Genomic DNA, 15,043 nt, shown 5'->3' with positions numbered 1-15,043 from the left:
TTTTGTATTCAACTAGCCAGCTCACCCTTGATTCCATGGGAACTAACCTTCTCTTTACTGCCCATTATGCTGCTGGAGGTTAGGGTAACAATGAAGGTCCTTAACCTCTGGCAGTGTTCCAGGCTTCCTGCATCGTGTCAGTAGCATGGTTTTCACTACTGTCAATCATTCAAGTTCCGGGTAGAGACTCTGAATACTCATAGAAGGATTCTTCATTTCTGTTTCCATAACAATTTTGTTTTATCAGCCAGGGACATTAGCCCTGAGCTGAACCTCCAAACATGGTGGATCGCTCTTAGTCTGGCCCCTACACTTAGACCTGTTTGGCATGGGTGACCCTACCATAAAGCCCTGACCCCAGCCAACATAGCTCTCTGGGTCAATGAGGTATGCAAATCTCCTTTTGGGGTTGTGTTCCTTTTGGGGGTAACTAACCTTCTGAACCATCTTATCATGCAAGGCTTTGTCAAAAGCCTCACTAATGTTCACAGGCAATGCCCTGCCCTCATCATTCCTTTTGGTTACCTCTTCAAAAACCTCAATCAAATTTGTGAGACCTGGTGTCCCGTGCACAAAGTTATGCATGCTGACCATCCCTAATCAGTCCCTGTCTTTCTAAATGAAGATCTGTAGCATTTTCTGATTATTCTATTGCTGTACTTATCATCATCTGTAGTGTGTAGTCACTACATCACACTTTCTCAGTCTGGAAAGAACATAATTAAACGCAATTAAAAAAGTGTGTGTAACAGATAGAATATACAGACTGATCTTTTACTGTGATACATGATACATCATTGACGTGCAGGCATTATTGCCCTTGGTAACTAGTGGAGTGCTCCAATTATCATACTTTGGCCCTCAGTTATTTACAATGTATATTAATGACATGGAAGAGGTAGCAAAGTGTAAGATATCCAAGTTTGCTATTTTAGGAGCCAGCAAGTTAATATAGTTGAGTTGAACAATGGGCCAAAACTTGGCAATTAGTATTTAACGTGGTGATGTGTGAGACTATGTCTAAAGGTAATTATCTAAATCAAGAAAGATTGCAGATGAGTCAACAGAAATATCTAGATGTTCTTGTGTTGAGAGCATAAAAATTCACAAGCAGGTCCGACATATGGTTAGTTAGGCAAATGGCAGATCGGCCTTTATTGCGAGAGGACTGGAGTTTAGAAAAAGGGAGGTATTGATATAATTGTACAGGTGAGGCCACACCTGGAGTACCATGCATAAGACCATAAGATATAAGATATAAGAGCAAAATTAAGCCATTTAGCCCATCAAGTCTGCTCCACCATTTCATCATGTCAGACCCAATTTTCCTCTCAGCCCCATTCTCCTGTCTGCTCCCCATATCCCTTCATGCCTGACCAATCAAGATTCTCTCAAACTCTGTCTTAAATATTCATAAAGACTTGGCATCCACAGCTGCCATCAGCAAAAAATTCCACCAATTCACCACTCTCTGGCTAAAGAAATTCTTCCTCATCTCCTTTCTAAAAGGACACTCCTCTATTCTGAGGCTATTTCCTCTGGTCTTAGACTCTCCCATTATAGAGAACATTCTCACCACGTACACTCTATTGAGGACTTACACCATTCGATAGTTTTCACTGAGGTCACCCTTCAATCTTCTGAGTTCTAGTGAATACAGGCCCAGAGCCATCAAGCTCACTTTGTATGACAAGCCAAACAATCCTGGAATAATTTTCATGAAAATCCTTTGGATCCTCTCCAATGTCAGCACATCCTTTGTAAGATAAGGGGTCCAAACCTGCCCACAATCCTCCAAGTAAGGCCTCACCCGTGTTTTATAAAGGTTCAACGCTTCGTCCTTGCTTTTATATTCTAATCCTCTTAAAATGGATGCTAACGTTGCATTTGCCTTCCTCACCACAGATTCAACCTGCAAATTAACCTTTAGAGAATCCTGCAAAAGGACTCCCAAGTCCATTTCCACCTCAGTTTTTTTTTGTATTTTCTATCCATTTAGAAAATAGTCAACCCCTCCATTTCTTCCACCAATGTACATGACGGTACACTTTTTGAGGCTATATTCGATCTGCCATTTCTTTGCCCATTCTCCCAATCTGTCTATTTCCTTCTGTAGCCTCTGTATTTAAAATTACCTACCACTCTACCTATCTTCATATCATCTACAAACTGTGCAACAAAGCTATCAATTCCATCATCCAAATCATTGGCATATTATAAAAGGAATTGGTGCCAACACAGACCCCCGTAGAAAACCACTAGTCACCAGCTGCCAGCCAGAAAAGGGTCTCTTTATTCCCACTCTATGCCTCCTGCCAATCAGCCACTGCTTTATCCATGTTAAAATCTTTCATGTAATACCATGGGCTCATAGCTTGTTAAGCAGCCTCCTGTGTGGCAACTTGTCAAAGGCCTTCTGAAAATCCAAGTACACAATCGTGTGGATAGTCAGAGACTTTTTCCCAGGACTGAAAAGGCTACAGGAGAGGACATAGTTTTAAGGTGCTTGGAAGTAGGCACAGAGGAGATGGCAGGGTTAAGTATTTTTACGCAGAGGGAGGTGAGTGCGTGGTATGGGCTGCCAGCAACCATGGTAGAGGCTCCTGGATAGGTACGTGGAGCTTAGAAAAATAGAGGGCTATGGGTAACCCAAGGTAATTTCTAAAGTAAGTACATGTTCGGCACAGAATTGTGGGCCAAAGGACTTGTATTGTACTCTAGGTTTTATATGTTTCTATGTTTCTACAACATCAACTGATACCCCTTTGTCTATCCTGCTTGTTATTTCTTCAAAGAATTCCAACAGATTTGTCAGGCAAGATTTTCCCTTGAGGAAACCATGCTGACTATGACATATTTTATCATGTGCCTCCAAGTACCCTGAGACCTCATCCTTAATAATTGACTCCAACATCTTCCCACCATTGAGGTCAGACTGAACTTCCTATAGTTTCCTTTCTTCTGCCTTTCTCCATTCTTGAAGATTGGAGTGACATTTGTAATTTCCCAGTATTCAGAACCATTCCAGAATCGAGTGGTTCTTGAAAGATCATTACTAATACCTCCACAATCTCTTCAGCCACCTCTTTCGAAACTCTGAGGTGTATACCGTCTGGTCCAAGTGGCTTATCTACCTTCAGACCTTTCAGTTTCACAAGGACCTTCTCTCTATGGCGATCTCACACACTTCATGCCTCCTGACACCTGGAACTTCCACCTTTCTGCTAGTGTCTTCCACAGTGTAGACTGTGGCAAAATACTTACTCAATTTGTCCGCTATTTCGTTGTCCCCCATTACTACCTGAACTTATTAAAAATAGCGACAGTTCAAAAGAGAAGCACTAAGCTAATTTCTGGGGTGAGAGGAATGTCCCTATCATGATTAGCTAAAGAAATTAGATCATTGTTCTTTGACATTTTGGAGAATAGATGATCCTAAGATAGTTCAGGATAGATACTAAGATGCTTCCAGTACTGTACTTACAGATAGATCCTTGAACAATGACATGCAGTTCAAAGATTAGGAGGCTAGCATTTAAAGCAGAGTTAGCTAGGTGTTTCTTTTAACAGTGGGTCATGAATCTCAGAAGTTCTCTACCTCAGGAGTTTGTAGAGGCTAGAACGCTGGAGCATTTAAAGAGGATGCAAATAATTGTTTTGAACAATCAGAGAACTGACAACAATGAGAAAGTGGCACGGAAGAGGAACTGAAGCTTGGGACAGATCAGCCATAGTGTCACAGAGCACTTCAGCAGAGAAACTGGCCAATCAGCCTGTCTATTCTGTGACAGCTTGTTCTTCTGTCTAGTCCTATCTACCTGCACCCAAACCATAGCCCTCCATACTTTTCTCATCCTTATACCTATCCAAACTCTCAAATGCTACAATTGGTAATATTGATCATTTTGAATGATCTTGAGGGACACGGTTTCTTCCTGCTCTATTTTCTTACATTCTATTTCAGAACTGCAACAAATATGACTCAAAACAGACAACTGGAAACAAAACCTTAGGTTAGCTAGAAATTTACATGTACTGTATATCAGCACATCTGAGCATGAAGTAACACCCCGACATTGAAATATATGAAGAGCATCAGCTTTGCTCTTTTCTATTTCAATGATTTTTTAAATTACTTTGCAAGTGGGTGCGGGGAGGAGAAATGCCTCCACTAAAGGAGGTGTAAGGAGCTCCTTCCCTTCGCTAGCCTGCAGGTCACCCTTGGTCAAGGAATACCTTAGCTTCCTGATCAGGGTCACGTGAAACACGGGAGCAGGTGGTGGATAGTTGTATGAGCAGCTGGTGCATATCACAAGTCCTGGTTATGTGACTAATGACACCAGGCAGACAATCTCTGAAGAGTATTGATAATGGCTGGGGTCACCCGTCTTATAAAGACACTGCCCAAAATAAGGCAATGGCAAACCACTTCTGTAGAAAAATTTGCCAAGAACAATGATGTTCATGGAAAGACCATGATTGTCATTGCACAGCAGATAACAAGCAAGCAATGTATAATCCTGTTCACAACAGTAAATAATGTAATAACTGGTTAATTTAGACCTATGGATTTTTGTTTTGGTATGCTTTTAATTGCTAATATTATTTGCAAGTCAAAGATATTCTCATTATTAATGATCACAACATTTTCAACTTTTACATCACCACATTTGCTAAAGGTAACAAGACAAATATTGAAAATAATTTTGTTTTGTTTTATGGATTTTGTCAGATTCCAGTGAGAGACTAAAAGACTGGGAAAGTGGAAAAACAGTGGAATACCCTGATATGTCTACTCAATCAGCAAGTTCTCATGCAGCCCAGGGTATCTCAGAGTCAGGGAGTGATTTAACCTATGGTGAGGTTGAGCACAGACTAGATTTACTTCAGGAACACCTCAGCAGGTAATTTATTCCCTCCACTCTGTCAACGCGAATAAGATTTTTCCTAATTCATATTAAAGGTGATTAACCTGAAACATTAACTCTTTTTCTATTACTATAAATGCTTTCTGATCTGCTGAGTAATTCTAGCAATTTTGATCTTTATTTTGGATTTCCTGCATCTGTGGTTGTTCTTTACATAAGAAGAATTTGGATAGAAGGAAGGAGGAAAAGCATTTGAAGAGATGTGGCAACAGGGTGACAAATATGATTAAGACAATTCAGAACAGGCTAGTTAGTCACATGGCCAACTAAAGCCTCAACTTACTTTTATATTTATGAATGCTAACATTGCATTTGCTTTCCTCTCCACCGACTCAACTGGAAAATTAATCTTTATAGAATCCTGCACGAGGACTCCCAATCCCTTTGCACCTCAGATTTTTGAATTTTCTCTCCATTTAGAAAATAGTCTACACTTCTATTTCTTACCAAAGTGCATGACCGTGCATGGACTTCATGAAATCATATCTTTAGTTCTATTTCATGAAGTGTTTTCCAGATATGTCAATTCAGCTCCTTCTTATAATTAGTCTACATCGTTAAGTAAAATTCACAGAATATGGTTCTGTCATAGAGTAACACAGCATGAAAACAGGGCCCTTGGCTTGACTAGTCCACACCAACAACAGCATCCTCTCTGCTAGTCCACGCCAACCATAGCATCCTCTCTGCTAGTCCCAGATGTCTGTGTTTGACTCGTAACTCTCAAAGCCCAATTGTATCCGCATTGACCACTTTCTCTGGCAGCTTATTTCAGGTACTCACTACCTTCTGTTTAAAGAAAATATCTCTCAGGTCTCTTTTAAACATCTCCCCACTTATCTTCTGTCTGTGCCTTCTAGTTTTTGACTCCCCGACCCTAGGGACAAAGACTATGACCATCCAGCTTATCCATGCCCTTCATGAATTTATGACCTTCTATCAAGTCACCTTTCATTTTCCTTATACTCCAAGGAATAAAGATCTGGCATGATCATATAACTCATGTCCTATACTCCAGGCAGCACCCTTGTAAATCTCTCCTAATCCCTTTCCAGTTTGACAATATCTTTCCCATGACAGGGTGACAAAACTGTACACAATATTCCAAGTGCGGCTTCACCAACAGTTTATCCAACTGTAACAAAATATCTCTACTAAAAACAATGCCCTGATTGACCAAGACCAATGTGCTGCCATTCTCCTTCAACACCAACAACTTGCTCAGCACTTTCAGCGAATTCTGCCCTTGTACTCTCAGATTCTTCTGTTAGACAACACTCAGCTGTGCCCTACCATTCATTGTCTAGGTACTGCCCCGGATTGAATGCATCAGCTCACACTTAACTAATTTGAAAGCCACTTGCCATTCCTCAGCTCATCTCTCTAATTGACTGTTCCTGATTGGGCCTTAACTACAAGTGATGGGAGATCTTGTCCCTCAGAATTCTGTCCAGTAACTTCCTCACAACTGAAGTCAGGCTCACTGACCTGTGGATCCCTGGCCTGTCCTTCTACCATTCTTGAGCAGTGGAACAACATAAGCCACCTTCAAGCGTTCTGGAATTTCAGCAGTGGATAACAAAGAAGCAAATATCTCCAAAGGGAGCTCCACAGTTTCTTCTCTGGACTCCCATAAGGTCCAGACATGCCTTTGGACAGGATCTGGGGACTTGCCCTCCTTAATTCATTTCAAAGCTGCAAATACCTCCTTCCTCATGACATGGATATATTCCAAGGCTTCACTGTTGTTGCCCTCATTTCTTTGGTGTCCATGATATCCTCATAGTCATAAAGAACTACAGCACAGAAACAAGCCCTTCAGCCCACACTGTCCATGCCAAACTGTCATTCGGCCTAGTCCTATCAACCCATACATGGAACATGGCCCTCCACACCCCTCTCATCCATGTACCTATCCAAACTCTTCTTCAATGTTGAAATCAAACCTGCATCCACTGCTTTTGCCAGCAGCTCGTTCCACCTTCTCACCACCCTCTGAGTGAAGAAGATCCCCTTGAATATCTCACCTTTCAGTCTTAAACTGCCAAGGAGAAATACAAACACAAGAAAGTCTGCAGATGCTGGAAATCCAAAGGATCACACACAAAATGCTGGAGGAACTCAGCAGGTCAGGCAACATCCATGGAAATGAATAAACAGTCAACGTTTTGGGTCGAGGCCCTTCTTCAGAACTGGTCCGGAAGAAGGGTCTCAGCCCAAAATGTCTACTATTTATTCATTTCCAAGGAAAAATAGACATTAAAAAGCTATCACCTGGAGCTCCACAATAGGTCCTTAGGAGGACCTATTCTCTCCTGAGTCATCCTCTTACTGTTTGTTATAAGTATGTGAGATTTAAAGAGAATGTTGGAATAAAATATGCAATATTCTTTGTTTTCTAGACTGGAATCACAAATGTCGACTGACATTCATGCCATCTTGCAGTTACTGCAACGGCAGTCTATGTCAGGACCACCTGCGTACAGCATGGTAACAACCACGAGAGACTATCAGAGGTCATCACCAAGAGGGCTACCTACAGTCCAACCTGTAACCACAAACCACAGTTTTCCCACAACTCCACAGGTAAACATCCATTACTAAAATTCAAAGTTCAAAGGAAATTTTATTATCAAAGTATATGTCACCATATATTACTCAGAGATTTAGTTTCTTGTGGGCATACTCAATAAATGTACAGAATAATAACCATAACAATTGAAGAAAGACCACACCAACTTGGGGGCACTCAATCAGAGTGTAGAAGACAAAAAGCTATGAAAAAAACAAAAGAAGAAATAATAAATAAATAAATATCAAGAACATGAGATGAAGAGTCCTTGCAAGTGAGTCCAATGGTTGTGGAACATTTCAACGATGGACAAGTAAAGTTGAGTGAAGTTATCCCCTTTTGTTCAAGAGCTTGATTAGTTAATGGGTAGTAAGTGTTCCTAAACCTGGTGGTTTGAGACCTGAGGCTCTTGTACCTTCCTCCTGACAGCAGCAGTGAGAAGAGCGCGTATCCTGAATGGTCAGTCCCTAATGCTGAATGCTACTTTCCGGCGACAGCGCTTCATGTAGAAGTGATCAATGGTTGGGAGGGCTTTACCCGTGATGGACCGGGCCATATCCATCACATTTTGTAGGATTTTCCATTCAAGGGCATTGGTGTTTCCATACCAAGCTGTGATGCAGCCAGTCAATATACTCTCCACTACATATCATGACTTAATACTTCCTTATGTCAGTAACAGAAACCATGCCAGAACTATGTAGTCCCAGTTAAGTTGGGAGATAGTTGGCCTACAACACCATCTACATTGAAAACTGGAATGCTGGGAAACTTTTTTTAATAGTCCAATTCATTATACTTCTGACATAATTTTTGAATTTTAGCTTTTAAATCATACACCTGCTGTCAGAGAGTTTAGAGGATGGTGGATAAGGTGGGGGGGGGGGTGGAGAGAAGTTTTCAACGGTGGAGTTGGTTAGGTAGTGAGATCTCATATGAGCATCAAACCTTTGCAAGAGGCCACTACTTGAACGTGAGTATTTTGGATGATTTATAAGAGCACAAGAAATAAAGACGAATTAGCCCAAATAGTCTGTCATATCTTTGAATGAGAACCTGACCGATTTTGGCCTCAGCTCCACTATCCTGCCTGTTCCTCATCAAACATGGTAGAAACATAGAAACATAGAAAATAGGTGCAGGAGTAGGCCATTCGGCCCTTCGAGCCTGCACCGCCATTTATTATGATCATGGCTGATCAACCAACTCAGAACCCCGCCCCAGCCTTCCCTGCATACCCCCTGATCCCCATAGCCACAAGGGCCATATCTAACTCCCTCTTAAATATAGCCAATGAACTGGCCTCAACTCTTTCCTGTGGCAGAGAATTCCACAGATTCACCACTCTCTGTGTGAAGAAGTTTTTCCTAATCTCAGTCCTAAAAGGCTTCCCCTTTATCCTCAAACTGTGACCCCTCATTCTGGACTTCCCCAACATCGGGAACAATCTTCCTGCATCTAGCCTGTCCAATCCCTTTAGGATTTTATACACTTCAATCAGATCCCCCCTCAATCTTCTAAATTCCAACGAGTACAAGCCCAGTTCATCCAGTCTTTCTTCATATGAAAGTCCTGCCATCCCAGGAATCAATCTGGTGAACCTTCTTTGTACTCCCTCTATGGCAAGGATGTCTTTCCTCAGATTAGGGGACCAAAACTGCACACAATAGTCCAGGTGTGGTCTCACCAAGGCCTTGTACAACTGCAGCAGTACCTCCCTGCTCCTGTACTCGAATCCTCTCGCTATAAATGCCAGCATACCATTCGCCTTTTTCACCGCCTGCTGTACCTGCATGCCCACTTTCAATGACTGGTGTATAATGACACCCAGGTCTCGTTGCACCTCCCCTTTTCCTAATCGGCCACCATTCAGATAATAATCTGTTTTCCTATTTTTGCCACCAAAGTGGATAACTTCACATTTATCCACATTAAATTGCATCTGCCATGAATTTGCCCACTCACCCAACCTATCCAAGTCACCCTGCATCCTCTTAGCATCCTCCTCACAGCTAACACTGCCACCCAGCTTCGTGTCATCCGCAAACTTGGAGATGCTGCATTTAATTCCCTCATCCAAGTCATTAATATATATTGTAAACAACTGGGGTCCCAGCACTGAGCCTTGCGGTACCCCACCAGTCACTGCCTGCCATTCTGAAAAGGTCCCGTTTATTCCCACTCTTTGCTTCCTGTCTGCTAACCAGTTCTCCAACCACATCAATACCTTACCCCCAATGCCGTGTGCTTTAAGTTTGCACACTAATCTCCCGTGTGGGACCTTGTCGAAAGCCTTTTGAAAATCCAAATATACCACATCCACTGGTTCTCCCCTATCCACTCCACCAGTTACATCCTCAAAAAATTCTATGAGATTCGTCAGACATGATTTTCCTTTCACAAATCCATGCTGACTTTGTCCGATGATTTCACCACTTTCCAAATGTGCTGTTATCACATCTTTGATAACTGACTCCAGCAGTTTCCCCACCACCGACGTTAGGCTAACCGGTCTGTAATTCTCCGGTTTCTCTCTCCCTCCTTTTTAAAAAAGTGGGGTTACATTAGCCACCCTCCAATCCTCAGGAACTAGTCCAGAACCTAACGAGTTTTGAAAAATTATCACTAATGCATCCACTATTTCTTGGGCTACTTCCTTAAGCACTCTAGGATGCAGACCATCTGGCCCTGGGGATTTATCTGCCTTCAATCCCTTCAATTTACCTAAGACCACTTCCCTACTAACATGTATTTCCCTCAGTTCCTCCATCTCACTGGACCCTCTGTCCCCTATTTCTGGAAGATTATTTATGTCCTCCTTAGTGAAGACAGAACCAAAGTAATTATTCAATTGGTCTGCCATGTCCTTGCTCCCCATAATCAATTCACCTGTTTCTGTCTGTAGGGGACCTACATTTGTCTTTACCAGTCTTTTCCTTTTGACATATCTATAAAAGCTTTTACAGTCAGTTTTTATGTTCCCTGCCAGTTTTCTCTCATAATCTTTATTCCCCTTCCTAATTAAGCCCTTTGTCTTCCTCTGCTGAACTCTGAATTTCTCCCAGTCCTCAGGTGAGCCACTTTTTCTGGCTAATTTATATGCTTCTTCTTTGGAATTGATACTATCCCTAATTTCTCTTGTCAGCCACGGGTGCACTACCTTCCTTGATTTATTCTTTTGATAGGCCTATAGACCAAAAGCTGTCCATCCCATCCATGAATATAATGAATCAGTTTCTGTCACACTGTGGTGTGGAGAATTCCAAAAGCTCACAACCCTCGCAGAGAAACTATTCCCTCTAATCTCCATTTTAAACAGATAGCCCTTAATCTGAATATATGCCCCTCAGTTTGATCAGTCATATGACAGAATTCTCCTCTCAAACCTACCTCAACGATTCTCCTCAAAACCTTGCATGTTTTAATAACAGTTGGCTCCTCGTCTCTTGAACTCCAATGGGCATGGTTCCAACTTGTTCACCTATTTCCTGATAGACATTCTCTTCTCTACTTCCAATGTAATATAAGCATATGTATTGAAACCAGATAATATGTAAATTGATAGTCTGGCAGTTTTAGTGGAAGTTATCCTTACATGAGGAAACCAAGACTATATACGGTGTTCCAGACATGATCTGGAATATATACTGTATATTTGATTAGTTTTATATTTTGAGATTTTCACTCAGTTTTTTTTTGATTTTGCATGACTTGTTCTTTTTTGTGTGGTGGAGTTTTGATGTTCTTCTTTGAATGGATTCCATGGTTTTCTTTGTTTCGTGACTGTGGGAAGATGAATCTCAGGGTTGTATACTGCATACATACTTTGATAATAAATGTACTTCGATCCTTAGATCTCACCATCACTCCAGATCGATATAATGAGCCACTACTCTACATAGAAGTATTGCTGGATTGTCTACTGTGATATTCCAACTGCACGTTTTGATTTTTTTCTCTTTCAGAGTCCTGAGTTTTCAGATTTTGAAAAATCCAAACTGAAATCCAAAGAGTCATTGTCCAGTGGTGTACACCTCAACACAATATCAGAAGACAATTTTGCCACATTTTTGGACCAAGAACCAGAACAAATTTTACAGTCCCAACAGCAACAACAGCAGCAGCAACAACAGTCGCAATCCTCTCTGCATACAATGCGACACCCTTCCTTACCAGATTCTTCAGTAAGCACCATGGGACTACTGGGCCTTCACAGGCATCTGTCAGATCCTGGTCTTCCAGGCATATAGCCAATTAGTACTCTGCATTTCAATAGTTTTGCTGCTTCGAGTGGCTGTTTTCCTATTTATGAATAGCATCGTCCATGTATGTCTCAGGGGTCTACAATGATACTGTCATATGCAAAAGCACTGTAGATTCATTTCAGCTCTGAGCCCACAATGTTAAAGTTCCTCTCTGATAATGACCTGAAAAAGCTTCGATAAGAATACATTTAAAATATCGCACTGCCAGTAATCCAAGGCACCTTGAATAAATAACAAAGCCTGAAATGCATGCCATTACATTGGTTTCTGTGTTGCATGAAGTTAGTTTGAACTCAAACTAGAGATTTCATGGGTTAGGGAGGGTAGGGGGAAGGGAGAATGATGTCTGCATACTTAAGTCTGACAGACAGAGGCTGCAGTTCTGGTCTGAACTAAATATTATTACTTGAAATAAACAGCTACTATAAGCACATTGAGCTCATAGCTCTTTCAATTAAGTGGGAACTGTACATTTTGTGCTTAAAATAGCATCTAACCATTCCACTAAACCCATTAGCTTGCTTTTTCTTTTCTTTTTCCTCCAACATTGCTATTCTATGAAGGAATGGGAAAATACAATTGAATCTTCATAGTGAAGAAAATACAAGTTACATTATAGGAGTCTAGTATAATAGTGGCCTGAAAGACAGGCATACACGTGGAGTTCAGCTGTTAGTTTCTGCATAAGACTTGCTTCAGTTGTTAAAAGGTCCGTAAGTCTAAAGTGCAATAAATATTTTTGTATATCTGGTGCTTGGCTCACATGGTAGCATTTGTTCCTTAAAATATTATTTTTTAATAATCATAAAAAGTCCATGGTCACTAATAAGGCATTAATCGCAGGCAGCTCAACATATCAGATTAATTTCCTACCCAGCCATCTATCATTGATTAATCCAACAAAACAGCTTATCAATACTGATGATTAAGAAATTGATATTTTTGCATATCAGTGTTCCTGATTTTTTTTAAAAAAGGCTCTGCTGACTTGGTTTGATTTTATATTTATGATATTTATGCCATCATCTCATACTTGATTTAAGACCTCAGAATTACTTAAGTCAGGTTAAGTGACATCTTGAAATATTTATTCAGCACGGGTCAAACATGTCAACATCACAATTTTCTTCATTGTTTTTGGTATCATAATCAGTGGGTATAGTTCAGACCATGAGGTAACATTGTTCAATCAATTTAACTTTTCTATGTTTCCTGTGGTGGGAGGGTCTAGGACCAGAGGGGACAGCCTCAGGATAGAGAGACACCCTTTTAGAACAGAGACGAGAAGAAATTTCTTCAGCCAGGGAGTGGTGAATCTGTGGAATTCATTGCTATAGGCAGCTGTGGAAGACAAGTCTTTATGTATAGTCAAGCCAGAGGTTGATAGATTCTTGATTGGTCACGGCATGAAGGGATACATGGTAAAGCAAGAGATTGAGGCTGAGAGGGAAAATAGATGAGCCATGATGAAATGGCAGAACAGATTGAATGGGCCAAATACCATAATTCTGCTCTTATATCTTATGGTCTTGTGGTCTTACGTTTCAATTACCCTACTCTAAAATTAGTTCACCTAAATTAGTTGTTGGTATTGCTAAACAACTTATCCACAGATTTATAAGTAAAAGTAAGTATTTAACAGAAATGTATTTTGGCAGAATAAGGTTTCAATTTTTAATCAACCTTTATACATATAAAACTGGGAACCAATGCAAGTATCCTAATACCTGCAAACTAAAATTGATATTATCATCTATCTAAAAATGAACTCTTGCTGTCAGTTGGGGAAAATATATATTCATGGAACCATCTGTGCTGCAATAGGTGTGGTACAAAATAAGACCAGCGCCTTTATAGTTTGCCTTCCATTATCCTGGTAGTTTTACGGTACAATGATAAAACAGTTATTATCTTACCTCAGCAACTAAGCTCCAGCAATTGGTCCAGAACAATCAGTAATAAGAAGAAGGAAATCCTGATAATGAGAAGGACTGCAACCCACACACCCAAAACATCTATCTGACAATTACCTTCATTTCTTTCAGAGAAGCAGGTGAATTTGAATGTATGTGTTCTCTGAGCTTGAAAATTGAAATAGAGTGAGTAAAGAAAAAGGAAAGGTAATTGAATACAGCCAATATAGAAATGTCTGTTGTCAAGATCTAAAATCAGAATCCTGTAACATCACATTATCTGTCAGCAAATCATGGTTAAGTCACCCTTGAAACAAGGGATTAGCAACACTACACCAACCATGATGCGCATTAAGTTAATCATGTACTATATTGCAAATTATTACTTTCTTTCTAGTTACAGCACAGAGGAAGGGCTTCTTGTCCATCATTTCAGTGCCAGCACCCATCAGTGCCAGTCCCTCTCTCTTTATTTCACTCCATCCTCTTCCTTCTCACTTGCCCATTAACCTCTCTTTGATTCTTTTGACACTTAACCGCACCAAGGAGTAATTTACAGTTTTCAAAAAAAAACCTTCTGCCATATCTTTGGGATGTTTGAGGAAACCAGAACACTTAGTGGAAATGCATAAAGTCAGAAGAAATTCGGAAAGCGGTGAAATCATCGGACAAAGTCAGCATGGATTTGTGAAAGGAAAATCATGTCTGACAAATCTCATAGAATTTTTTGAGGATGTAACTATTAGAGTGGATAGGGGAGAACCAGTGGATGTGGTATATTTGGATTTTCAAAAGGCTTTTGACAAGGTCCCTCACAGGAGATTAGTGTGCAAACTTAAAGCACACGGTATTGGGAGTAAGGTATTGATGTGGATAGAGAATTGGTTAGCAGACAGGAAGCAAAGAGTGGGAATAAACGGGACCTTTTCAGAATGGCAGGCGGTGACTAGTGGGGTACCGCAAGGCTCAGTGCTGGGACCCCAGTTGTTTACAATATATATTAATGACTTGGATGAGGGAATTAAATGCAGCATCTCCAAGTTTGTGGATGACACGAAGCTGGGCGGCAGTGTTAGCTGTGAGGAGGATGCTAAGAGGATGCAGGGTGACTTGGATAGGTTAGGTGAGTGGGCAAATTCATGGCAGATGCAATTTAATGTGGATAAATGTGAGGTTATCCACTTTGGTGGCAAAAACAGGAAAACAGATTATTATCTGAATGGTGGCCAATTAGGAAAAAGGGAGGTGCAACGAGACCTGGGTGTCATTACACACCAGTCATTGAAAGTGGGCATGCAGGTACAGCAGGCGGTGAAAAAGGCGAATGGTATGCTGGCATTTATAGCAAGAGGATTTGAGTACAGG

At 40.8% G+C, this 15,043-nt stretch overlaps 1 protein-coding gene across 2 annotated transcripts in view; it reads left to right on the top strand.

Moving 5' to 3' along the window:
* Positions 1-11,940, top strand: part of LOC134347737 (potassium voltage-gated channel subfamily H member 7-like) — a 579,490-nt gene extending 567,550 nt beyond the window's left edge. For both annotated transcript variants that reach the window (XM_063050141.1, XM_063050140.1), the window contains 3 exons: positions 4,733-4,904; positions 7,331-7,514; positions 11,466-11,940. In XM_063050141.1, the coding sequence (XP_062906211.1) occupies positions 4,733-4,904; positions 7,331-7,514; positions 11,466-11,750 (641 nt within the window). In that variant the 3' untranslated portion in view covers positions 11,751-11,940. The remainder of the gene's footprint in view (positions 1-4,732; positions 4,905-7,330; positions 7,515-11,465) is intronic.
* The last annotated feature ends 3,103 nt before the right edge of the window (positions 11,941-15,043 follow it).

The sequence above is a fragment of the Mobula hypostoma genome, chromosome 6, assembly GCF_963921235.1.
Source record: "Mobula hypostoma chromosome 6, sMobHyp1.1, whole genome shotgun sequence".
Taxonomy (NCBI): Eukaryota; Metazoa; Chordata; class Chondrichthyes; order Myliobatiformes; family Myliobatidae; genus Mobula; species Mobula hypostoma.
Note: the sequence above shows the minus strand (reverse complement) of the source record. Positions and strands in the feature narration are given on the sequence as shown.